Here is a 26,224-nt window from a genome sequence, read left to right on the forward strand (position 1 = left end):
TGCGACTTGGTCATTAGCCACTTAGTAGCTGTCTCAGTTATCAGACCCACTGTCGATATATGGCAGTGCTTGTGTTCAAGTAACTCTTATTTTACTTAATAATGGCCCCAAAGTGCAAGACCAGTGATACTGGTGATTTGGATATTCCAAAAAGAAGCTATAAAGTGCTTGCTTTAAGGAAAAGGTGAATGTTCTCAACATAATAAGGAAGAAACATCGTATGCTGAGGTTGCGGAGATTGGTGTTTAGAACAAATCAATTGTGAAAATGTGAAGCAGGAAAAAGAAATTTGTGCTAGTTTTGCTGTTGCACATCAAGGTTTACAAAAGTTATAGCCATAGGGCATGATAAGTGCTTACTAGTTCAGGTGGAAAAGACATGGAATTTGTGGGTAGGAAACATGAATAGAAAATGTGTTCTGATTGATGGTAACGTGTTGAGCTAGAAAGCATTTCTACAAAGATGTCAGCAAGGGATCCCCTGAAATGAGTGACCACATTTGCAAAACTTTTATTACAGTATATTATTAAAATTGTTTTATTTCAGTATCAGTTATAGGTAATCTCTTACTGTATGTAATTTTTTATTTTTATAAAATTTGTTGAGGTGACATTGTTTAGTAAGATTATGTATTTCAAGTATACAATTCTATGATATATCATCTATATTTTGCATTGTGTGTTTACCACCCAAAGTCAAATCTCATTTTATCACCATACACTTAACCCCTTCTCCCCTTGACTACCTCCCACTCCCCTTTCCTTCTGATAACCACCATATTGTCTGTGTCTATGAGATTTTTTGTTTGCTTGTCTTATTTGCTCATTTGTTGTTTTCAGTTTTATATCCCACATATGAGTGAAATCATATGGTTCTTGCTTTCTCTGTTTGACTTATTTCATTTATCATGATATCCTCAAGATTTATCTATGTCGTTGGAAATGGCAATATTTCATCTTTTCTAATGACTGAGTAATATTCCTTTGTATGTATCACTTCTTAATCCAGTCATCTATTGAGTTACACTTTAGTTGTTTTCATGTTGTGGATGCCGTGAATAATGAACATAAGAGTACATATGTAATGAACATAAGGGTGCACATATCTTTGCAAATAAATATTTTCAAATGTTTTTTGGTAGATACCCAGGAGAGGGTTTGCTGGGTCATATGGTAACTCTATTTTTAATTTTTTTGAGAAACTTCACAGTGTTTTCCATGGTGGCTGTACCAGTTTACTTTCCCATCAGCAATAAATAAGGGTTCCTTTTTCTCCACAACCTCTCCAACACTTGTTAACAATAGCCATCATAACAGGTGTGAAGTGGTATCTCATTGTAGTTTTCATTTTCATTTCCCTAATAGCCAGTGAAGTTGAGCATCTTTGCATATTATCTGTTGGCCATTTGTATGTCTTCTTGAGTGAAGTGTCTGTTGAGGTCCTCTGCCCATTTTTTAATTGGATTGTTTGTTTTTGTTGTTGAGTTTTATGAATTCTTTATATATTTTGGATATTAACCACTCGTCAGAAGTATTGTTTGTAAATAGCTTCTTTCATTTGGTTGATTGCCTTTTCACTTTGTTTGTGGTTTCTTTTGCTGTGCAGAACTTTTTTGGTTTGATATAGTGCCATTGATTTATTTTTGTTTTTACTTCCCTTGCCTTTGGGGTCGAATTTATAAAATCTTGTCTAAGACTACAGTCCATAAGTTTAGTACCTATATTTTCTTCTGTGTAATTTATTGTTTCAGGCCTTATATTTGGGACTTTGATCCATTTTGAGTTAATTTTTGTATATGGGGACAAACAGTAATCTGTTGTAGTTTCATTCTTTTGCATATGGCTTCCTAATTTTCCCAGCACCATTTATTGAAGAGGCTTTCTTTTCTGTAGTGTGTATTTTTGGTTCCTTTGTCGAAAATTAGTTACTCACATATATGTGGGTTTATTTCTGGGCTGTCAGTTCTGTTGCATTTGGTCTGTGTGTTCATTTTTCTGTTAATACCATGCTGCTTCAGTTATCTTTGCTCTGTAGTATAATTTGAAGTTAAGGAGTGTGATAATTGCAGTTTCATTCTTTTTTCTCAGGATTGCTTTGGCTCTTTGGAGTCTTGTGGTTCCATACAAAGTTGATGATTTTTTGTTCTATTTCTTTTAAAAAATGCCATTGGGTTTTTGATGTAGATTGCATTAAATCTGTATATTGCTGTCAGTAATATGACCACTTTAACTATATTGAGTCTTCACTCCATGATCACGGAATGTCTTCCCATTTTTTGTTATCATTTTCAGTCTCTTTTTGTGGCAATTACAAAAAGAATTGTTTTTTTCCATTTCTTTTTTTGAAATTTCATTGTTAGTATTTAAGAATGTAGTGGATTTTTGTACATTGATTTTGTATCCTACAACTTTACTGTATTTGTTTATTGTTTCTAATAATTTTTTGGTGGAGTCATTAGGGTTCTCTATACAAAGAACTATGTTATATGTAAAAAGTGACAATTTTACTTATTCATTTCCAATTTTATTTCTTTCTCTTATCTAATTGTACTAGATAGGACTTCTAGTACTATGTTGAATAAAAGTGGTAAAAATGGACTTTCTTGTCTGTTTCCTGAACTTAGTAACTGAAAAACATTTAGTTTCTCACCATGAGGCTCTGTCATATATGGCCTCATTATGTTGAGGTACTTTTTTTAATACCCATTTTATTAAGTGTCTTATTCATAAATGGATGTTGTATCTTGTCAAAAGCTTTTTCTGCTGATACTGATATAATCATATGATTTTATCTTTCATTTTATTAACATGGTATATCACATTGATTAATCTGCATATGTTGAACCATCCTTCTGCCCCTAGAATGAACCCCACTTGATTGTGATGTATTATTTCTTTCATGTTTTGTTGCACTCAATTTGCTAGTATCTTCTTTAGGGTTTTTGCATCTGTACTCATCAAAGATATTGGTTTGTAGTTTTCTTTTTTGTGTTATCCTTGCCAAGTTTTGGTATCAGGATTATGTTGGCCTCGTCACATGTGTTAGGACATATTGCCTCTTATTAATTTTTTGGAAGAGTTTGGGAAGGATACGTATCAGATCTTTTTGGAATGTTGGGTAGAATTCACTAATGAAGCCATCTGGTCCTGAAATTTTACTTCTGGGGAGATTTTTGGGGTTGTTTCTATTTTCTCACATTTTATCGATCTATTCAGATTTTCCACTTCTTTGTGATTCAGTCTACAAAGGTTATATGTTTCTAGGAACTTGTCCTTTCCTCTAGATTATTGAATTTGGTGGCATATGTTCTTTCATAGCATTCTTGTATGATTCTTTGTATTTTTGTGGTGTCTGTGGTAACTCCTTTCGTTTCTGATTTTTTTTTAGTATTTTCTCTTTTTTCCTCAGTAAGTCTTACAAGAGGTTTGTCAGTTTTACTAATCTTTTCAAAGAAACAGCTCTTTATTGCATTAACATTTTTAAAATCCTCACCCAAGAATATGTTTATTGATTTTTTTTGAGAGTGAGAGAGAGAAACATTGATATGAGAGGGAAACATTGATCGGTTGCCTCCTGTACCTACCCTGACTAGGGATGGAACCCATAACTTTGGTGTGTACTCTGACCAGGGATCAAACCCCCGACCCTTACAACCCTTTGGTGTATGGGACGATGCTCCAACCAATGGAGTCATCCAGCCAGGGTTGCATTAACTTTCTGTATGTTGTGTAAACCATTCTTGTTATGTTAATAATGACTGGACTTTTTCCAGACAGACCTCATATTTCTGAGTTCATTAAACTGCCTACCTTTGTTTTCTTCTACTTCATTGAGTTTTTTCAGAAATCCAATCTTGAGTTTTCTGTCATTTGAATCACGTTTCCGTATCTTTATTTTCTGGATATTTTTCATTCTCTTTCTGAGCTGCCTCGTTACCTTGGTTATTCATGGCATTTCATGGATTCCTTCTCTGTCTAGGCTTCTCTAGTAGATCAATAAGACATCCTTCTTTTGTGTTCTAGTAGTTGGTGCAGAAGCACAAATTTTATAGTTTCTCTTATACCTCTCTAGCTTTTCAGTTTTCTGTTTGTAATGGAAGGTGCCCTGTATTCCCTGGGGAGGTAGCTGTCCCCTCTGTGACCAGGCCTCCTCAGTCCCAGGGCACCAACCTGGTGGGAGAATATGATGGGCATTGGGGTTCCATGTCCATGAAATTCCAGCCCTGTTACCTGCAACCAGAAGCTGCCAGCAGTACCACTGTGATGGATGGTGGCAGGGTGAGCTGAGGGAGGCTGGTGTAATTTTGTGGCTTTGTTCTTCCAGTAATGGCTCCTGGAAGACCTCAGTGGCCTCACCTCTGTATATCCACCCATCCCTGGGATTAATCCCAGCATGGACCTTCAGATGTTTCAATGTGCAGATCTCAGCCGTGTTTGTGTGCTGTGCAGTGAATACTTGTTGAATTATAGCTGTTCAAGTTGTTATAACTTTAAGGGGAGAGACCAAGGGGACTTCTCACACCACCATTCTTCTGATGTCCCCCATACTGTGCCTAATTTATAAGTTGAACTTTAGCATAGGGTATGTATGTGTAAGAAAAAACACAGTATATACTTACGGTTTGGTACTATCTGAGATTTCAAGCATCTACTGGGGTCTTGTAACATATTTCCCTGGGAAAGAGGAAGATACTGGGCCATTTTATACCATTATGTTACATTATTACTTTGTTATTATTATGTTGAGAAAATTGACTGCTTTGTGGTATTCTGTTTTCCCCCAAAAGCCAAATCCTCAAAATACTTACATATTTTGTGCATTTTTAAGATGTCTCATAAACAACATGATATTATAAATAGCAGAACTCTTTTATGGTAAAGAATTATTTGGTATACCTTAAAATACTCTGTGACTTGGTGCAATACTGTGAATTTTTATTAGTTTTTTGTTGAATAATAATTTCTTTGTCTATTTTTTCTGTCAGATCCTTTATCAGTCTCCTGTAATTTGATGAATTATTAATTCTCCCTGTTGAATGCATTTTCTTCCAGTCTTTTGGTTGGGTTTACCTTTTTCTATGCAACTTTCCCAGCCTAGAGATATGTTTATTTTTAAAGTAAAAAATTGTGACTTGTTTCCTTCCTGTCTCCTAAATTTTCTTTTGTACTCCCCACTCCAAAATTTTTGAAAATATTTTTAAAATCTATATTTTTATTAAAGTAAAATATGCGTTAGGTTGAAGTACATGCAGTTGCTAATTTCTAGGTCAAAAAAACAATAGAATGTCAGCCATTTCATATGGCTTTACTTAATACATTGTTTAACAAGTCAAATAGTATTAATTGCAAGTTCTGAAACCCAAACAGGAATCTCTGTCCTTATTCTTCCCTAGTCCCATGTCCTCCCTCAAGAGAAAACCACTTTAACCCTGGTTAGCAGTTTTTTCTGGTTTAAACAATAGAAGTTACTTACAATGCTATGTCTAGATTTTTTTTATAATATGTATTTAGTGCCTTGTATGTTCTAGACTGTTGGAGGCACTGCAGTTTTAAGAGGGATCAAAAAAACACCCTTTCATACAGCTTCCATACTGGGGGTAAGGATGGAGACAGACAATAATTTATTTAATATGTTATATGGTAATAAGTCTATGAAGAAAAGTAAAGCAGAAATGGAATGATGGGGGAACTGCAAGAATGAGGTTTCAAGTTTCAGTACAGGGTTAAGGAAGGGTTTCCTCAGATGGTCATGTTTTATCAAAACCCTGAAGAAAGTCCTTGGGAAACGAGTGCTCCAAGGACTGGGACGACATGTGCACAGGGCTCTGATACATCTGGGGATCAGTGAGGAGACCAGTGTAGCCAGGGCAGAGTGAATGAGGGAGGAATTGATCGGTTGGCAAGGTAGGTTGGCTTCAGAAGGGAGGGAGGGGGATTCTTTGGCTCCTCTCCTGTGTGAGATGGGGAGTTATGGAAGGGTTCTGAACAGAGTGATGCCATGAGATGCATATTTAGGGATTGTTCTGGCTGATGAGTTGATAATAGACTGTAAGGGAGCTAGGGCAGGTGATGGAGCCATGTGGTAATCCAAGATATTATCAGTGGAGGTAATTGACAGGATTTTCAGACAAATTGAACTATAAAGAATGAGTATATGACACATGAAACAATATTCAATATTGCTAGCTATCGTTTTGCATCAGAGAGATGCAAATTAAAACCACAATGAGATACCACTTCACACCAGTCAGAATGGCCATCATAAACAAAGCAACAAACAACAAGTGCTGGAGAGGTTGTGGAGAAAAGGGGACCCTAGTGCACTGTTGGTGGGACTGCAGACTGGTACAACCACTATGGAAAGCAGTATGGAACTTCCTCAGAAAACTAAAAATGGATCTGCCTTTTCACCCTGCAATTCCACTGCTGGGACTATATCCTAAGAACACTAAAACACTAATACAAAAGAACCTTTGCACCCCGATGTTCATAGCAGCACAATTTACAATAGCTAGATGCTGGAAGCAACCTAGATGCCCATCAGTAAATGAATGGATCAAAAAACTATGGTACATTTACACAATGGAATTCTATGCAGCAGAAAGAAAGAAGGAGCTCCTACCCTTTGCAACAGCACAGATGGAGCTGGAAAGCATTATGCTAAGAGAAACAAGCCAGGCAGTGAAAGACAAATACCATATGATCTCACCTTTAACAGGAACCTAAACAACAAAACAAAGAAGCAAGTAAAATATAACCAAAGACACTGAAATAGGGGACAGACTGACAGTGACCAAAGGGGAGAGAAGAGGGAATTTCAGGGGAGAATGGGAAGGGTTTACAGGAACAAATTTAAAGGACACATGGACAAAAGCTAGGGGGAGGGTGGTAATGGGAGGGAAGTGGGGAGGGTCGGGTAGGTGGGCTGGAGTGGGAGTACAAGGGAGAAAACTGTACTTGATCAATGATTAAAATAAAATAAAAAAAATAAGATAGCTGTAAAACTACAAAAAAAGAAAAGTTTATGTTTTAATATTATTTAATTACAATAATGATTTTTTAAATGGGGAAAAACTTGTGCCTACATAATAGCCTGTTACAGTAATAAATAATAAAATCAGAAAAAAAAAGCATGAGTATATGGTTTTCAGACTCAGTAAGTTCAAGGATGGAGTTACATTTACTGAGATGGGAAAGACTATGGAGGGAAGTAGTGGGAGCAATATATCCTATTTGGAATATATTGAATTTAAACTGTCCAATAGAGATGTCAAATGGGCAGCTCGATAGGCAGCTTTGAGTTCAGGCTATTGATTTGGAAGTTGTCAAAGTCAGATCAAATTGAAAGCCATGAAACTGGATGAGATAACCAGGGCCTTGGTGTAGATATAGGCAAGAACCGAACTAGAAGGAAAACCAGGAGTGTGATATTCTAGGAGCCAAGTGAAAGTGAAGACAGGAGTGATCAACTGTGACAAAGGCTACTGGAGGTCAGAGAAGATGAAGAGAACTGACCTTGATTTAGCAATGTGGAATTATCAGCAGCCTTGATGAACAGTGTTGGTACCTTGATTGGGTTGAAAAGCACTTGGCAAAGAATCATTTTGTGACAAAAACTTAGTAGTGTACAAATAGAAGGGAATTTCTTCAACCCGATAAAGTCCATCTACTAAAACACTACAGCTAACAGCATTCTTACTGGTGAAAGACTGAATGTTTTCCCTAAGATCAGAAACTAGACAAAGATGTGCATTTTTCCACTTAATTTAGTATGGTATGAGAAGTGCTACCCAGAACAATTATGCAAGGGAAAGAAGTGAAAGCCCTCTAGATTGGAGAGGAAATAGGAAAACCATCTACTTGAAGGTAATACCATCTTTTATATAGACAATCCTTCTTCTGTATCAATTGGTAATGATCGTATGGATTTTATTCTTCATTCTGCTAATATAGTGTATAACATTATTTGATTTTTGTATGTTGATCCAACCTTGCGTTCTTAGGATAAATCACACTGAGCAAGTATTCTTTATAATGCAGTATTCTTTAGAGATCTGTCCAGAAATTATCCAGCCATGTGATAGGAAAAATAGAAACCTCTATTGAAAAAGATACAAGAAACATTGTACATAGGACATGACACCTCAGCCCCCTTCAAAGTAGCCACCTTGGAACCTCACACTGTTCTCCTAGTGACTCTCCCACTGTGCAGAAACACTCTGCAAAATCCTTTGTTGAAATTGACATCAGTTGCCCTGTTGTATTTTCCTGAATCTCATTGATGGTTAGGAAACTCTTACCTTTCAAAGGTGATTTTAGTTTTGGGAAAAGCCAAAAGTTGTAGGGCATCAAATCTGGGCTGTAGGAGGGCTGAGTCACCTGGGTGATTTGATGTTTCACCAAAAAACTCTGCACAAGACGTGAGGCATGAGTGGGTGCATTGTCGTGATGAAGCTGTCAGTCACCAGTTGCCCGTGGCTGTGGCAGTTGTTGTCATATTACATCTCTTGATCATTGAAGACCTCTGAGGCAGTACTCATTAATTGTTTGGCCTGGAGGGGTGTACTCAGGATGGACAACACCTTCCCAATCAAAAAGCATGTGTAACTTTGCTGTGCCTTCTTCAGTCATGGAGAAACCCAGCGACTTCCACTGGGACGACTGGCCCTTCATTTTCAGATCATAGCCATAGACCCCATGGTTCATATCCAGTTATGACTTTCTTGAGGTTCATTGGTAGCAGTTTGAATCAAGCCATTAACAAGTGCAGCACAATGTTCCTTCTGCTCTGGTAGCAGAAGCCATGGAATGAATTTTGCCACAAGACGTTTCATGCCAAGATACTGTGTCAAAATCTCAGACACAGTAGTTTTTAGAATCCCCAGATCAGCTTCTAGTTCTCTCACTGTCAGTCACAGATGTTTGTTGATTGCAGCCCGTATATGTTCAACATTCTCAGGTGTTCTGCTTGTTGCAGGCCTTCCAGAGCATGGGTCACTTCCAACAGATTCTCAACCATCTTTGTAGCATTTGTGCCACACTTTTATTTGCTCTGCATCTGTTGCATCATCCCTGAAAGCCTTCTGAATCCTCCGAATAGTTTCTGTGGAGGAATGTTCAAGCTTAACGCAAAATTTGATGCAGATTTGTTTCTCTACTTGCTTGTCATTTGAATGTGATGGCCACACAGTACACATGCTCACTCAACTGCATCAATGCTGCCACTGACCAGTACAGTGAAGTTGTCATTGTTCACATGTACACACTCCAGTCCACTCTCCTTGGCTGTCAGGTTATATAGATGTCATGCAAACCACTCTCACTATATTAACAATTTTATTAACAATAGCTGGATGTTTTCCGAACAGACCTTGTATATGGAGAGAGGGAGATTAAACAGTTGGCTCACATGATTGTGGAGTAAGTCAGAATCCGCAGCCTCTGGAGGCTGTAGACCCACAGAAGAGTTGTTCAAGTTTAAAGGCCATCTGCCGGTAGAATTCCTTCTTGCTCAGGGACGGTTCATCTTTTTTCAGCCGATTAGAGGAGGCCCACCCACATTATGGAGGGTAATCTGCTTTATTCACATTCCACTAATCTGCATGTTAATCTCATCCAATGAACACCTTTACAGAAAACATTTAATGTAGATGTTGACCAAATGTCAGAGCAGTGTGGCCCAGCCAAGTTGACACATAAAATTAACCATCACATTCTCCATTCTCCTACTCTCCTTTAAATATATCTGTGGTAATTATTACATTGAGGGAAAATTTGCCCTTTGGAGATTTGATATGTCTTCTACATCAGATATTTCTCTCATTAAAAAAAATAATTTAAACAAGCGAGAAAAATGGAATGGATTTGTACCATATTAGTTATTGCATATCATACAAATGACTGTGGTATCCTAATGTACCTGAAATCCCAGCAGATACCATGACTTTCCCAGATCCGTGGCAGTGCCCCTGCTCATCCACGGGATGAGTCTGTGTCCGTCCTCGGCACAGGGCACTTATCCAGTTCTACCCAAGCTCTGGGAAACCTTCAAGGGAGTTTCTAGGCATTTGGGCTTCTCATGAGAGCTTTCCCAAGGATTATTTAGAAGAAATGCTGAGACCCTGATTTATTTTAGAATCTTAGCCTTGCCCCTTATCCACCTTCACACCCTGTGTCTCCTGAGTCCACAGGAGAGGAGAAACAGAAGTTATCTACCTTGCAGACAGAACACACTTGAACCAAAACTGGGGCTGCCCACCATCTCCTTGTAGACCTATAACCAGTATTGATCTAAATTAAGCCTATAGCTTATTGAATACATTCATAATTTTCACTTTCTTTGAAGTTTCTGAAAATTAAGCACAAAACAGCAAATATAAGTAGCCCTTAATTTGATTAATGACCAGTTATACTTTAAAAAAATATATTCCACGTCAAAATGATCTGCATGGACTCTTGACAGGAGTAACATAATACTGCAAGAATTAAGTGTCTATTTGTCTAATAGTTATATCTTAAAACCATGTTTGCTAAGCCATCACTGATATGAACATATACGGTGTGGAATGATTCTTACTAGTGTATGACATACCACATTTCTTAGAGGTCAGCATAGTTTTCAATAAAAGATGCTCACCTGTTGTTAGTGGAAGAAGAAAAACAGCTCACTGTGCCATACAGGTTGTGTAGTATGTGCATAAAATTTTATAATAACACCATGAAGGTAAATTGATAGTATGCTGTAAATATGAATTATAGAAAATTGCTCCTTTTAAGATTGAATTCTGTAAGTTAAGTGTCACCTAAATATAAAGATTGTCAAGCCATTTATACATGTTATATATTTTAAAACTTATTTCATTATATATATTACTTTCATCTAATTTTTGGTGGATAGTGTGGAAGTTGGCGTATTTTGGGTGTGTGTGTGTGTCTGTCTGTTAGAGTCCAAGGGTGCTTGTCTCCAATGGTACAAGGGTCTGCTTTAAAGATTCTCTCCTTTTTTTCTATGCAGTACAAAATAGCTCATATGAAGATTTTTTTTAACATTGGTAAGAATTACAGACTGTTTTTCCTCTGGTTAATTCATTATGGAAATCTTGTTCTAATCAATTCACAAAGCACTGCTTATCATGCATCTGTCTTCAAACATAATTTCTTGCAAGTTGTTCCCTGAAAAATCATCAGGTTTTCTGCACTGCTGCCCTTGCTGGAGTGCCTCATGCATTCTTTTATGACCAGATCAGTTTGGGGACTTATGTAAGTTAAGACTGTTCTTTCTATTTAACTGAAGTGTTTACCATAAAGTTCAATAAAGAACACAACTGTCCACTTGCTGGTATTTCTTTTAAATGTTGTTGTTTACCCATCTCTGCTGATACAGGTTTTTTCCTAATCCTGTTGCTTAATTCTCCTATGTGTAAGCATCACTAATCTGCAATAAATTACAATGCCTGTTTTTAAAATCTTGTAAAAATTGCCATTTTCTACCATATTCAGCCATTTCATTAAGGACTATAATGTAGGTAAATAAAGCTATGTCTAAATATACGGCCTTAAATATGTTTCCAAAAAATAAAATTTATATAAAGAGAACTTTTAGAAGTATTCTTTCAAAAGTGGTGCAGCTTCTTTCTTGAACAAGAAAGAACTCTGCATAATATCAACATGTCTGGATTTCTACTTGGAAATATTTTTTCTGACAGAAAGAAACCATTCCTACTTGGAGAATTTTAGGTTGCATAGACTCAACTTAAAAAAATATATTAAAATTTCAAATCCAATTTTCCCCTCTTTTCAGAACTATGTTTTTATATTCAAGTTTATGTGTGCATACTATATTTTTTCATAATTTTGAAAGAGTATAATTAAGAGCTGATTCTTTATAGCTAGCTGGCAGAAAATTAAATTCTTATATGGTTTCTCTTTTTTTATATTAATGCTGTGCTGTGCTTTAAAAATAAATTGTCACTGGTATCAGGAAAACTTTTTAAGACCTGAGCAATTTTTTTCCTTGGAAATTGCAAGTTGATATCTTATATTAGCTTCCATGATTTCACTAGGTGCTTTTGAATTTCAGTTTTTAGCTTGAGATGAGTTCAAAGATTCAAGGGGTATTTATGGCATCCGAATATTTAAGTTTTGTGGAGAGGAACTTTGAACCTATAACATTCCAGAGATGAATTTTCTGTTAGTTTGTTCCAAAGCCTTTTCCCCATTCATATACAAAATTAATTCTGTATGGTTGGTAAATGTAATCCATGAGAATGTTATGTTTCTCAGGTGATTTTTTTTTTCCCCTCTCGACATGATTTTTTATAAGATGAATATAGCCGATTTACCCAGCTTCTTCCGATCTCAGTAACTTTTGTAGTTTTGCATTGACATTTTAGTTTATTTTAAACTTTAAAGCAACAAGATTTTTACTTGTCACTTTAAGATATTCTTAATTGTCCTCCATTATCTTTTGGAATATTTTATTATTGACATACTATAGGAGCACCATTCTAACAATAATTTTGTTCCAGAATCATGTTACTACATAGTTTTGCCTGTTATGATTTATGTATGTCATTATAACAACATTGGCTTTATATTAAAATGTTGATTTTAATGGACATTTTCAGTGTTTTGTTGTCAGGAGCCTATCATTATATAACAGTTTTCAGCTGCTTAATTTTCATTGTCTTCATGGGTTTTTTTTTTAAATCTTCTTTAAAAGGTCATTTATTAAAGTTTTCTCTTCCTTGTAATTAAGGTATAATAAATATATGCTAGGTCAATTTAATTGAATGTTTAGAGATGAAAAAAATTTTTCATACAGTATTTTTAGTAGTTTGTTCAAATTTTAAAAATTCACATTTTAATATATTGAGGCAAGGAAAAAAGAATTACAGTGTTTATTTTTACCTACTTTTAAGTAAGTAAGCATTTTTCTTGATTATGTTTGCATCAAATAAATGCATTTTTTGTAAATTAGGAAGTTTAGAGTGGATCTTTATATAAATCTCTAGTTTTTGAAGTGCCTGTGACCAATATTGTTTCTGTTATGATTAAAATAGATTTCACAGAGACTTTTCTCATTCTAAAGCATCTATAAAATTTAAAAATATTAATATCTTATTATTAAAAACTTTGAGAATGTATAATATGTGATGTCATTACATTTGTTTGGCTACATAAAAGAAATGCAACCAAAGATTGAAACTGTCTCATTTGAAAACTGGAGGTGGTAACATAATAGTATTTATTTTCTTTGCGTTAACAGATATCTGGTATCACTTCTTTCTAGTTCATGTGTGTGTTTGAGGCTGTTCATGTTGGTGCTCAGTTGCCTTGACTCTGTCAGAGGGCCTCTTGTGTTAATGGACATGACTGTTCATTAAATGATCATGTATTTTTAATAAAATGCCATCCTAAATGTCAACATTTTTTTTGAAAAGTAAGATCATTAAAATTATAAATATATTATAAATTTACACTGAGGTTATTTATGGGAGCCAAAGTATTGATAATGATTTGTTATTTCTAAAAAAATATTTCACATCTATTTTATTAGTTTGGTTATATGTTTTCAAAAATTATCTTCTTATCTCTACAATTTTTAGGTGAGACTGCTGGTTCTCTTTCTTCCTTGACCCTTGATCTTTAGTTCTTATACTATAGTCTCATTTTTAAAAAAAAACTCTTTTCTGTTTTTACTTTCACTGCTTTTTACATATTTTAATTTATTATTTCTAACTATTATGAATATCAAAATTAGTTCTATTACCATAGTCATTTCAAAATATAAAAGACTAAGAACCTGCTTCTGAGACATGGTCAAAATGTATTTTGTATCATCTGTTGCTATAACCACACAAACGCCCTGCCAGTACGGGAGTTCGTTTGTTTTGTTGTTCGTGTATTATGAACAATGTTTGGTAGGATTTTTTTTCAAATTGTAAAATTATATAACATTAATTCCTTAAACTGCTGCTCCTCTTTGATAATTTTTCCTATTAAATTATTTCAGAAAGCAAGAGGCTCATCAGTTTCTTCTATTATATATCTATGTCTGTAGAATAGTATTTAAAATTTTCTTTTTGATTTTCATCATTTAATATTTGTACCAAGCCTTGGCCATCATCTTTTTTTCTAAATTTAAAAAAAAATTTTATACAAAGAACTCTCTCTTTTTTTAAGGTTTTATTTATTTATTTTTAGAGAGTAGGGAAGGAAAAGAGAAAGAGAGGAAGAGAAACATCAGTGTGTGGTTGCCTACTGGGGACCTGGCCTGCAACCCAGGCATGTGCCCTAGCGACCCTTTGGTTTGCAGGCCTGCACTCAGTCCCCTGAGCTACACCATCCAGGGCTCATTTTCTTTGTCAACAGTAAAAGAAGAGCTGCTTAACCCCATGGGATTTTATGCCTACCTCATTGGGTTTCTGTGGGAATTAAATGAACTAATCCACATAAAGGGCTTCAAGTAGTGTCTGTCATCTAGTAAGTTTTCTGTAAACATCAGCTGTCACCACTACTACTTCTAGTGATTTGATATTGATATCATTAATAAGAGAATTATCTAAACTTGGACATTTTTGGTCACATGATAAATAAGTCATCTGATACTGCAATTCAAAGTATGTATCAACATGAAGTAGTAAAAGGATTGTTTGGTAAGTGTGTCTGTGCCCATTGGTTAATTTTTTAGAAAAATATAAAATTACAGCCTCACCTCACAAGTTTGATCTCATGATTACAGCTGAGTAGTTCCAGATAGAATAAAAAAAATCAAATTAAAGCTAACCTGTATTTTTAAACTTTAGAAAATATAGGTGAATATGTATTGGACTTAAGGATGGGAAAGTCATAAAAATAGTGGAAGAAATCATAAACAATGATATCAAAAATATATAAAAAACTCACACCACTCCACACCAGGAAAACAAACAATCCAATTAAAAAATGGGCAAAGGACCTGAACAGACACTTCCCCAAGGAGGACATATAGAGGGCCCAGAGACATATGAGAGGATACTCAGCATCACTAGCCATCAGAGAGATGCAAATTAAAACTACAATGAGATAGTACTTGACACCGGTCAGAATGGCCATCATAAACAAATCAACAAATAATTTGTGTTGGGAACCCTACTGCACTGTTGGTGGGAATGCAGACTGGTCCTGCCACTGGGGAAAACAGTATGGAATTTCCTCAGAAAACTAAAAATGGAACTGCTGCCTTTTGACCTGGCAATTCCACTGCTGGGATTATACCTTAAGAATCCTAAAACACCAATTCAAAAGAACTTATGCACCCCAATGTTTATAGCAGCATAATTTACAATAACCAAGTGCTGGAAGCAACCTAAGTGCCCATCACTAAATGAATGGATCAAAACACTGTGGTACATTTACACAATGGAATACTACGCAGCAGAAAGAAAGAGCGAGCTCCTACCCTTCGTGACAGCATGGGTGGAACTGGAGAACATTGTGCTAAGTGAAATAAGTCAGGAAGTGAAAGACAAATACTGTATGATCTCACCTATAAATGGAATCTAATGAACAAAACAAAAAGCAAGCAAAATAGAACCAGAAACATTGAAATTAAGAACAAACTGATGGTAACCAGAAGAAGAGGGGAGGGAAATAGTGGGGGAAAGAAGGGAAAGGGTCGTCAATGAACATGCATAAAGGACCCATGCACAAAGCCAAAGCTGGGTAGGATGGAAGGTGATAGATGGGGCAGCAGAAAGTGGTGGTGGGAAAATGGAGACTGTATTTGAACATTAATAAAAAAAAATAATCCCAAATGAAAGAAATTCACAGATTCAAATAGGTAAACATTTAAAATTTTATCACAAAGAAAAATTGAAAATCTTGTAAGTTCTTTGCAACAAACAGGTCTAAGGACCACAACCTAAAAAGATACATGTATGTATATACATTATTTATGAAGACCCTAATTGAAAGTGATCAAAATATATTAAACAATTTATAGAAGAAATAAGAATGCAAGTAATATGAAAAAAGTCTAATTATACCAACAGTTCATATGAGATGCTATATAATTTTTCACTTGTCCAGTCATTAAAGACTTTAATTGGTAGTCCTTTTATGAGAGAATGGTAATAGGGACAATGATACTTACTGCTGGTGGAAATGTACACTGTTATTAACCGATCTGAGAAGCATTTGGATGAGATCTATCTGGCTTTGCAATTTGTCCTAATGAAATCCTCAGTGACATGGATGAAAGGGAATGTGCACAGATGTCTATTGCAGTCTTACTGAAATAAGGAGCAGATAATAATGTGAATGTCACATTTTATAGTAAAAAATAAGTTTAACTTCAAAGGGTTGCAGTGAAATGATGTTTTCACATACCATAAATGACTCCTGCTGGAAAATACGAGATAGGAAGTGTCTCCTGGTGGTTAGGGGCTGACCTGCAACTGCAGGCTTACTCTGAAGTCACCTTCCCATTGTAATAATGTTGAATTGCTGTTTCTTTAAAGCACACAAATCTCTAGCAGCTGTGGGTAAGTGCCTTGGAAAAAGCCTGTCCATAAAAATTCTGAGCCAATTATAAATTACAAAAATGTGAAATATAAGGAAAAATATATTTTGTGTAAAACTGTTCCCTTACTCCAAATTCCTTGTTACTGTTCCTTTTACCATCCTTCTTTTTAAAAAGCCAGTTCTTGCTAAAACTTTGGCACTAGAAATGAACTGGAATTAAACAGGTTCTAGGTCATTTATAAACATTTATCTGAAAGAACCCTCTGTTTACTTTCAGTTTAAATACACTTTTTTAAATCTCCTTTTTGATGAGAACCACATAAGATGTGAAGGCTAGAAATATTAACCCCTTTTCCTGACATAGAATTTACTTTCTCTAAGCTTAGATTTAACCAAGGTATGTGGTCATGTCACTCATCCTGTTACGATGTTTGAAAGTTACTATGTCTGTACTGCCTTGAAGGGCATGCCAGATAGATTCTAGGAAAATACACTGTTTGGTGTTTTGTGTGTTTTTTTGTGTGTGTTTTTATTTGAGAAATAATTACCAGGCGAGTACTCTGAATTTCATACGTATTGTTATGTCCTCTATTCTGGGTGTTTTATTGCTTGCTCTGAGTTTGGGATTTTTCTTTTCATTTTTTTTAAAGAATGATGGCTGTATGTTTATATATGGGTATTTATGTACATATGTATATGTGTGTACCCATGTATATGTGTATATATGTATTGACTGATGTAAATATGGAGCATGTATAGGCATATGTGGAACAGAGGGGTAAGGGATTGTGATAAGTAAGACAGTTGGAAGGATGCCTTTAAAATATAGCACCAGAAATAACACACATCCCTAGAAAGAGTAACTGAAAAAAGGAAGAGTTAATGTATGCTAAATCTTTCTGTTGTATTGCTTTAAAATGACTCACTATTTTAATAGGGTACTTTTAATATTTAACATTTAAATCTGGCTTTAATTTTAATATTTTGTATCTTTTATAACATTAGCCAGTTAAAAACTTATTAATAAGCCCCTTAATTTATTTTTCCCTTTCTTGCTAGACTGTGTGTTGTGGGAACACAGGGAGGTATAACATGTTCCTGCCTTCAAGGTACTGTAAATAAGTTAGAGGCATAATCAAGTACTAATTTATAGCTCTTGTGTATAGCATTTACCACATGCCAGGTATGGGGCCAAGTGGCTTACGGGAATTGTTTCATTCTTAACAGCCTTGTGAGATGTAGGTACTATTATTTTAAAGTTGAGAAGTTGAGCCAAGACGTTTTTTAAAAGTTGGCAAGTCACAAAGCTGGTAAGTCAGTCAGCAGGCGGAGCTCAGACCTGTTTACCTCTTGTCTTTGCCTTTTAACACCTAGTGATGCTGCTGCTGTGATAGAATCCATGTGGAGATCTGAGTGCCCTTTCCCTTTGTTTCAAGACACCAAAGCTCAGAACCTGTGGGAATTTCACCCACTTGGGAGTCACCACCTAAAAAGTGGGTGTGCATGAGGTCAGACCCCGCCGCAGTGTGTGGGTCAGTACAGTGACAGTAACATGTGTGCTGACCAGGGAGTGGGGACGGAGCCAGCCCTCAGGGTCTCCAGAGTTCCTTCCAACACAAGCCTTGGTATATGCAGTGTTCTGTCCTTTTGTCTGCCTCTTAGAATTTTCTCTTGTGAAAATACTAAATGTGCCCCTTTTTTGTTAAAATTTACATAAGAAAATGAAACAGGAATGATAGTAGGGATTTTGTTGTTGCCCTTGTAAATTCAACTTAGTAAACATTCACCAAACACCTAGTATGCAGCCAGCAGACATCACCACACCATCCCATGGACCACAGTCCCCATCTTTGACGTCTGTACACCCTCATGTTAGAAATCTGATTACTTCTTTCTTTCCTCCACTATCCATTCATTGTTTATGATAAGAGCAAACACTTCAGTTAATTGTAAAGACTCAATTGGGTTAACACTTTCACCGAAATTCAGGATTCAGCTGTGATTTGTGAATCAGAAATTTTTCAGGTTTTTCACTTTTGGACTTGATTTGCCTTGGATGAGGCATTTATGTCCTAGTTAGAACTATTCTTGTGCCAGAAGTGCATAGTGACTTGAGGAAAACCCTCCCCCTGTACAAGGAATAATTGTGAAGGCATTTCTAGTTCTACCTGCTCATCCTTAATTGCCTTCCTGGAGACGAGCACTGTGGAAACCTGAAATTAGAACACGATGAAATGCCATCATAGGAAAAGTTAGAATAGCTAATGTGTCTTTTTTGTGCTAAACCAGAAGCCATCTTATTATACTGGATTCCAGTCTTGGCCAGCAGTCACAGGTGACAGAATTTTAGGGTGGGATCAGGGTAGGATAAATAATTTGTGCAAATGAGGCAGACACCATTGTCTGGGAACTGCTCTGCTAAAGCATCAGAAGCAGTAAGAATCAGCTACTTCTGGTGGTGGTGCAGTGACTCTGAGATTATGTCTGTCTGTCTGTCTGTCTATCGTCTGTCATCCATCTATCTATCATCTATCTATCTATCTATCTATCTATCTATCTATCTATCTATCTATCTATCATCTAAGGAGCCCCTTGTCTGGGTTCTTATGAGTCTTTCCCAATATCCTAGAAAACAGAGAAACAAATACTGTGCAATGTGTCCTCTGGCCCTTTACACAGAAGTTTGAATTGTGTCTGCACATGGGATGTGAGAATTCACACACATCTTTTCTTCCCCCTAGGACCAGGATAGCACATTTCCCCTTTCACTTCCCTCGCATCTCATCTCATATAAAATACCTAAGTGTTTCATCACTTACCCTCTTCATTTTTTCCTCTTAATCTTTGATAAGAGAACTGTAGAACAATTATCTTCCTTGTTTCAAGTGCTTTGTAAATGTTTTCTCTCAAATCTGAGTATTTCCTCAAAATCAGAAAGACTCTTGGTGGCTCACAGGAATTTATTATCAGATTAACTTTTTTATTAATATGTTGGTTAATTTTTATTAAACTGAATCAATGAGTGATAAAAGTCCATAGTCATTGATAATTGTTTTTAATATTGCCTTTATTTTGAGTCCTATTAACTTCTTAAATACAATGGTAATGATTATCCTTTTTCTTTGTTCTCTTAAGTTCACACAGATTAGATTTTATATTTTTATACTGTGTTATAGAATAGCTTTATTTTTAATGTTTTCTATGTATTAAATTTAGCCAATATTCATTTTTAAAGAGAATATATTTTTACATATTTAAACATGTATTTTGTTTTGTACAGAGTCGATATAGGGTACATTACTGTTTTAATAAGCAGGTTGTTTTCTCTACCTTAAAGTCTGGATTTTGAGTGAGTATAAAGGTTTGTTAGGGTAGGAACTGAGTGTACATCTTACTGAGATCCTGAATGATGTGCATGGTAAATATCACTATTCTCTCAAAAGAAATGAAGCCAGATCCGTGCAAAAACATGAAAAGCAAGCAGAATGAGGTGGGAGTTGACTGAGAAAAGGAGCTCTTTTTGAGATTTAAGCCCCGGTGTTAAGTGATGGCAGTGAGCTAGAGGGGGGGCTTTAAGCAGACATGAAAAGTTATTTAAATACTTAAGAAGTCATCTTAGTAAAGGATCATATGACCTGTTGATGAGTACACAATTGAAACCATGAAACTTATTTCAAAATTTCAGTAAGCTTCAAATCATCAAAATACAGAATTTCCAAAGAAGAGACCTGAGCTCAGTCAATTATTCCATCCCCCTGGAGTCTCATGTAAGCTAAATAACTTGCTTTTAGGAACAGGCTGGTTCTCTCAGCCTAATACACAGAAGTCCATTTGACACTATGCTTTCCCTAATTTAGTTTTCTTTGTGTTTAACAATAGATGCTGTCTGTGCCCCAGGTATGTTGTTAGGCTACACTTAGATTATGACATGAAATATTCCAGTGTTTATGAATAAGAGAATTCATCATTTACATTTAAAATATTTTTAAAGTGCTCTTAACTTTTTCTTATGAAATGTGTTCATTAATCAGTCTTTGATAAATTATCCTTGATTTCTGACTTCCTTATTTTGCTTTATAACATAGTTGTTTTACTCACTGATTTTTGAAGAAAACTCTATGATTTGGAACCAAAAAATATATCATTATAACATGTAGTTATATGTTAGTTGATTCTCTTATAAATTATTTTAATGAAATTGTATAGTATCTATTTTTGTTCTCTAAGTGCACTTATAACAATATTATGGTGAATAAAATCTGGCACAACTTTGAGGGGTTTTTTATTTTTGTTTTGTGGAGTCTTTTTTTTTAGTTCTTATTACTAAAAATTATTTTTTGTATTTACAGCTGGTTTTAGAAGAAGTTTTCGTCTTAGTAGAAAAGATAAGAAAACAAACAAATCCATGTATGAGTGCAAGAAGAGTGACCAATATGACACAGCTGACGTACCCACATACGAGGAGGTGACCCCCTATCGGCGACAAACGAATGAGAAGTATAGACTTGTTGTCTTGGTTGGTAAGTGTTTGCTTTTGTGTGTAATTCTGATGAAATAAGTGAGATAGTAAGAATTTCACTATAGATATATGTATATGGAGTCTCTTTTCTGGATTCTTATGAGTCTTTCCCGTATGCTTGAAATTTTTGAGCTAAAAAATCCCGTAGTTTACACAGACCGCAAGCCCCTTCAGGGCCTGAAGCTGAGTATTCCCACTCCTGACCCAGCATCCCTGGGCCAGGTCAGCAGGCCTGTTGGCTCTGCTTTGTCTTGCTGCACACTCTCCAGGCGTGACCCCTCATGGTGTTATACACACCATTACTGTTCTACTTTCCCTCTCTTTAAAATCCACCCACCATTCCTAAAGTATCCCAGGCTGATTTTCCTTATCTTTATCCCTCTCTAGTCTGTTCACCTGTTGAGCAGCCCAGCCCACCTGGGGTGATCCTCCCAGCCACCAAGGAAAGGCTAGGGGCTTGACCTTAGTCTCTGCTGTGTCTTCAGATTTCAGAGGCTGCCTCTTGGGAGGCTTTTGATGGCATAGACAGTGTCATGCCAGTGCTCAAGGACACACCCTCCCCTTCCCGTGGTCACCAGCCTCTACTCCACGGCTTCTCAGACTTTCCTGTTAGCACAGTGTCTGATCCCTCACAAGCTGCCAGATGCCCAGGTTCATTTGGGAGCGCCTTTTGCTCTTCAGCTACTGCTGTTGGTTACAGTGCAGATGCAGTGAAGTGCCCGTGCACCTCAGAAGCCCTGCCGCTCTGTTGAAATGGGTTCAGCTGTCATTACCTTCTTTTGTTGGTTATTAACTGGCTGCAATTAATTTTTATATCACATTTTTCATATCACTCTTGTTTTGTACTCCTGTTACCGTGTTTAAATGATTGTTTTTAAGCCTTTGCTTTTGTCTTAATTTGCTGTTTCAGGATTTGTTCAGTGATACTTAATATTTGGTTTGTTATGATCAACTGATTTATTATTATTGTCAGCTTTTATTCTAAAATGCTTACAAGAAAAATAACTATTTGAAACTGTATAGCCCCCAACACTTTATTTCCCTATCTTGAAGCAATTGCTGGTATAATGTAATTTTTAATGTTTTAATTCTACCCTGACTGTTGCTGCAACTTCTTGTGGAGTGAAAGGGACAGTGTCCTTCAACAGTGTTTCCAGTTTTTCGCATTCTTTGGTGTGGTCACTGCTCAGAAAACCTTTCAGCTTGTCCGGGTGGCCCATTTGTAGTGTTAGAAGTTTATTTTCTGGAGCGTCCCTGTCTTTTATATCCTGCGAGGTGGGGTGAGGGAGACGTAAGAAACGGGCTTCTGGGGCAAGACTGGCTGCGTGCCAACCCGGCCTGCTGTGCAGTAGCCATGTGACACCTGACATTACAGACTTTTCCCAGTCCTCTGTGTCTTCAACTGAAAAATGAGGACAATAAGAGCATCTGCTTTCTAGGTTTGTCTGAGGGTTAAATGAAATACTATTTGCAAATACTTACACCTATTTCTGGCCCCTCAGTTAGGTTTTAATAAGAAGCAGCTATTTTGAATGACCTAAAAATACAAGGCGATATGAATCTGCACCTGTTGATTTTGAACCTCAGTATTCACAACACTTATAAGTTAAATTACATTATTTAGCAGTTTATTGTCTCAAAAAGGGAATCAAGCAGTGGATTTGAAGTTTGGAAATTCTGGATTGTCTTTGAATTAACTGTTTATTTTCATTATTGTAAAAATCATATACTTGGGAAAGAGTTCCTTGGCCCCTGCAACAGATCTGGGATGGTGGAAAGAGCAAGATAAGCACCGTGGCCCTCCTCAAGCCTAATGTGTTTCTCTCAATGTTTGTAAAGCCAATGGGAATAAAGTGTGCCTTAAAACGATTAGATAAATGTTGTTAAGAAGGTACATAGTTTTTTTTTCTCTGTTATTCTTACCACTGTATTGCATGATTTTTATTCTTGGACTTAACATTCAAAAAATTAAAATTGACCAAGTTGTTAACATGGCATTATGACAGGGGAGGGCTTTGAGCTTCATCACAAGTACTTCGTTTTCGAAGCCACATTTCAGCCACTAAAATATCTCAGTGACAGTTTGTGTTACAGTTCTTTCTGCATTTAAAAGTATTTTCCAAAAAACATGTTCAGACCAAATGTCAGGCATTTAGTGTATTTTTCTGTGTGAGTTTTATCTTTGGTGAAACCTGACTTTTAAAAAGTAAAGTAATAAGGCCAGTAACATGTGTTCAGGGGAGGGAGTAGGGAGAAAGCTTTAGTGTTAAAAAAACTATAAAACACTTTATAGCTGAAGCCAATAGAAAAGCAAACTTTCATCGTGTATATATTCATCTTTGGTTACAAGGCATCAGAGGAAACTAATAATAAACCTTTCTATACATTTCATGTTTCTAGCTTGAGCAAGTAAGTGCTGTTCTGTCCTCCTTCGTGCTGAATCTTATATGCTATGTAAAGACTGCTTTGTGAAGTGGTTTGAATAGACATTTATAAGACTCATCATTTTCCATAAAACAAGGGCAGAACAAAAAGGTCTCCCTCATAAAGCAGAGAGAAAAGTAACTCAAAGTTAAACGTTAATATGTTTAGAATTCCCATAGTTTTTATTTTATTTTTAATCAACATATTTGCTTTAATAAGTATATACAAAATCTTTTTTAAACTATGTTTTATTGATTATGATAATATAGTTGTCCCATTTTTTCCTCCCCTTTATTCCCCACTGCCCTGTTCTCCCCACCCCCCACCCCGCACCCACATTTCACCTCCTTAGTTCATGTCTATGGGTTGTACATATAAGTTCTTTGGCTTTTCCATTTCCTATATTATTCTTAACTTCCCTCTGTCTATTTTGTACTTATCATTTATGCTTTTTAATCCCTACACCTTTTCCCCCTCCCCCTTCCCAGCTAATAACCTTCTAAATGATCTCCATACCTATGATTATCTTCCTGTTAATGCTTAGTTTGTTTGTCTGGTTTTAGATTCAGTTGTTGATTATTGCAAATTTGTTGCCTTTTTAATGTTTATAATTTTGATCTTCTTTTTCTTAAATAAGTCCCTTTAGTATTTCATGTTATAATAGCTTGGTGATGATGAACTCCTTTAGATTTACTTTGTCTGGGAAGCACTTTATCTGCCCTCTCATTCTAAATGATAATTTTGCTGGATAGAGTAATCTAGGTTGTAGGTCCTTGCTTTTCATCACTTAGAATACTTGCCAGTCCCTTCTTCCCTGCATGTTTCTTTTGAGAAATCAGCTGACAGTCTTATGGGAACTCCTTTGTAGGTAATTCTCTGCTTTTCTCTTGCTGCTTTTAAGATTCTCTCTTCATCTTTAAACTTTGGCATTTTAATTATGATATGTCTTGGTGTGGTCCTCTTTGGGTCCAACTTGTTTGGGATTTTCTGTGCTTCCTGGATTTGTATGTTTATTTCCTTTGCCAAATTAGGGAAATTTTCTTTCATTATTTTTTCAAGTAAGTTTTCCATTTTGTGCTCTTGCTCTTCTCCTTCTGCTACCCCTATAATTTGGATGTTGGCATGTTTGGGGCTGTCCCAGAGTTTTCTTTTATTAACCTCATTTCCTTGATTTCTTGTTTCTTCTTTCTGTTCTGGTTGAAATGTTTATTTCTTCCTAATGTTCCAAATCATTGATTTGAATCCCAGCTTCCTTCCCTTTACTATTGGTTCCCTGTAGATTTTTTTTATTTCACTTAGTGTAACCTTCATTTCTTCCTGCACATTGTTGCCATACACAGTGAGTTCTCTGAGCATCTTGATCACCAGTGATTTGAACTCTGCGTCTGATAGGTTGTCTATATCCCTTTCATTCAGTTCTTTTTCTGGGGCTTTGTTCTGTTTCATTTGGACCATATTTCTTTGTATCCTCAATTTGGCAGCCTCCCTGTGTTTGTTTCTGTATATTAGGTACAGCTGCTTTAACTCCCTGTAAATTTGTGGGGTAATTGCCATGATGGGGCAACCTGCTTCACTGATTTGTGGCTCTGTGTGTCGGGGGCAGGGTTTGGAGAGGGGACTGTGCCGCTTCCTGGCTTCTGGGTGCTTGCCTGGCACTCATCCCATTTCCAGTCATTTCACCCACTCCCCATGTGTGACTGGTGCCCTACCAGCTTTTGCCCAATATCTGGGATATTGAATCCCAGAGTGGGTAGGTTTACATATGTTTAAGATCATGTGGGCCCTCTGAGTGGAGTTTCTTGAATATCTTGCAGTTTCTCCCGCCACCCCAACTTCCACTGGTTTTTATAGCCAGAAGCTATGGACACTTATCTTCCCAGTGCTCTAGAACCCAGGGCTGTGCAGTCTGGCCTGAGGCTGGGGCCACTTGGTCCAAGGTATCCCTCTCGATTATTATACACCACACCTGAATGTGAGACTACCTGTTCCCATTCCACCGCCACCACTGGCTCTCTGCACAATACCACATTTCCTTTCCTCTCTGCCCCATTTCCACATCTCCACCCCTCTTAACTGGACAAATGAATGTGGATTCTTTAAATCCCTGGTTGTCCGACTTCCATACAGTTTGATTTTCTTACAATTCTGGGTGTTTTTTTGTTTTGAGATTTAGTTGTAATTCTTTTTGTGGTTGCATGAAGAAGCAAAGCTTGTCTACCTATGCCTCCATCTTAACCAGAAGTCCTGAGCTGATTTTTGTGGAGTACTGACTGTGGCAGGCACAGTCCTAAGCAGGTGGGTTTGTCGATGAACAACACATTCTCGTCTTGTGGTACTTGCATTCTCATGGGAGAAGATAACATATTCATAAAATTAGTAATAAATAATAATGTTCTGTATAGTTATTTGACTGTGATAAATGCTGTAGAAGCAATTTAAAGCCAGGAAGTTCCAGAGGAATCAGGAATTTGTGATTTTGAATCTGAAGATCATGGTACCTCATTGAAAAGGTCGCATTTTTGAACAGACTCTAAAGTACAGAAGTTATCCATGCCCTCTTCTACTTAGCTAAGGAAGACAGGGGTGGTTTTATTCTGACCTTTTAATTTTATTATACTTTTGTCATAGCCTTGAGATAGAGATGAGAGTGTACTTAGTTTATATAAATTGGTATAAATAGCTGCTTTGGAAAAATGGTGCTCTTTCCACAAGATTTCCACTCTAATTTTCTTTTCTTTCTTTTTCTTCTCCTTTTTTTTTTGACATTAGCATTTAA

At 36.3% G+C, this 26,224-nt stretch overlaps 1 protein-coding gene across 3 annotated transcripts in view; it reads left to right on the forward strand.

Annotated features, from left to right (window-relative positions):
* Positions 1 to 26,224, forward strand: part of MPP7 (MAGUK p55 scaffold protein 7) — a 246,821-nt gene that overhangs the window by 180,417 nt on the left and 40,180 nt on the right. For all 3 annotated transcript variants that reach the window (XM_045858056.1, XM_045858058.1, XM_045858057.1), the window contains exon 12: positions 20,855 to 21,025. In XM_045858056.1, the coding sequence (XP_045714012.1) occupies positions 20,855 to 21,025 (171 nt within the window). The remainder of the gene's footprint in view (positions 1 to 20,854; positions 21,026 to 26,224) is intronic.

Source organism: Phyllostomus hastatus, unplaced genomic scaffold, assembly GCF_019186645.2.
Source record: "Phyllostomus hastatus isolate PE091 unplaced genomic scaffold, TTU_PhHast_1.1 phas_scaffold_1674, whole genome shotgun sequence".
NCBI lineage: Eukaryota > Metazoa > Chordata > Mammalia > Chiroptera > Phyllostomidae > Phyllostomus > Phyllostomus hastatus.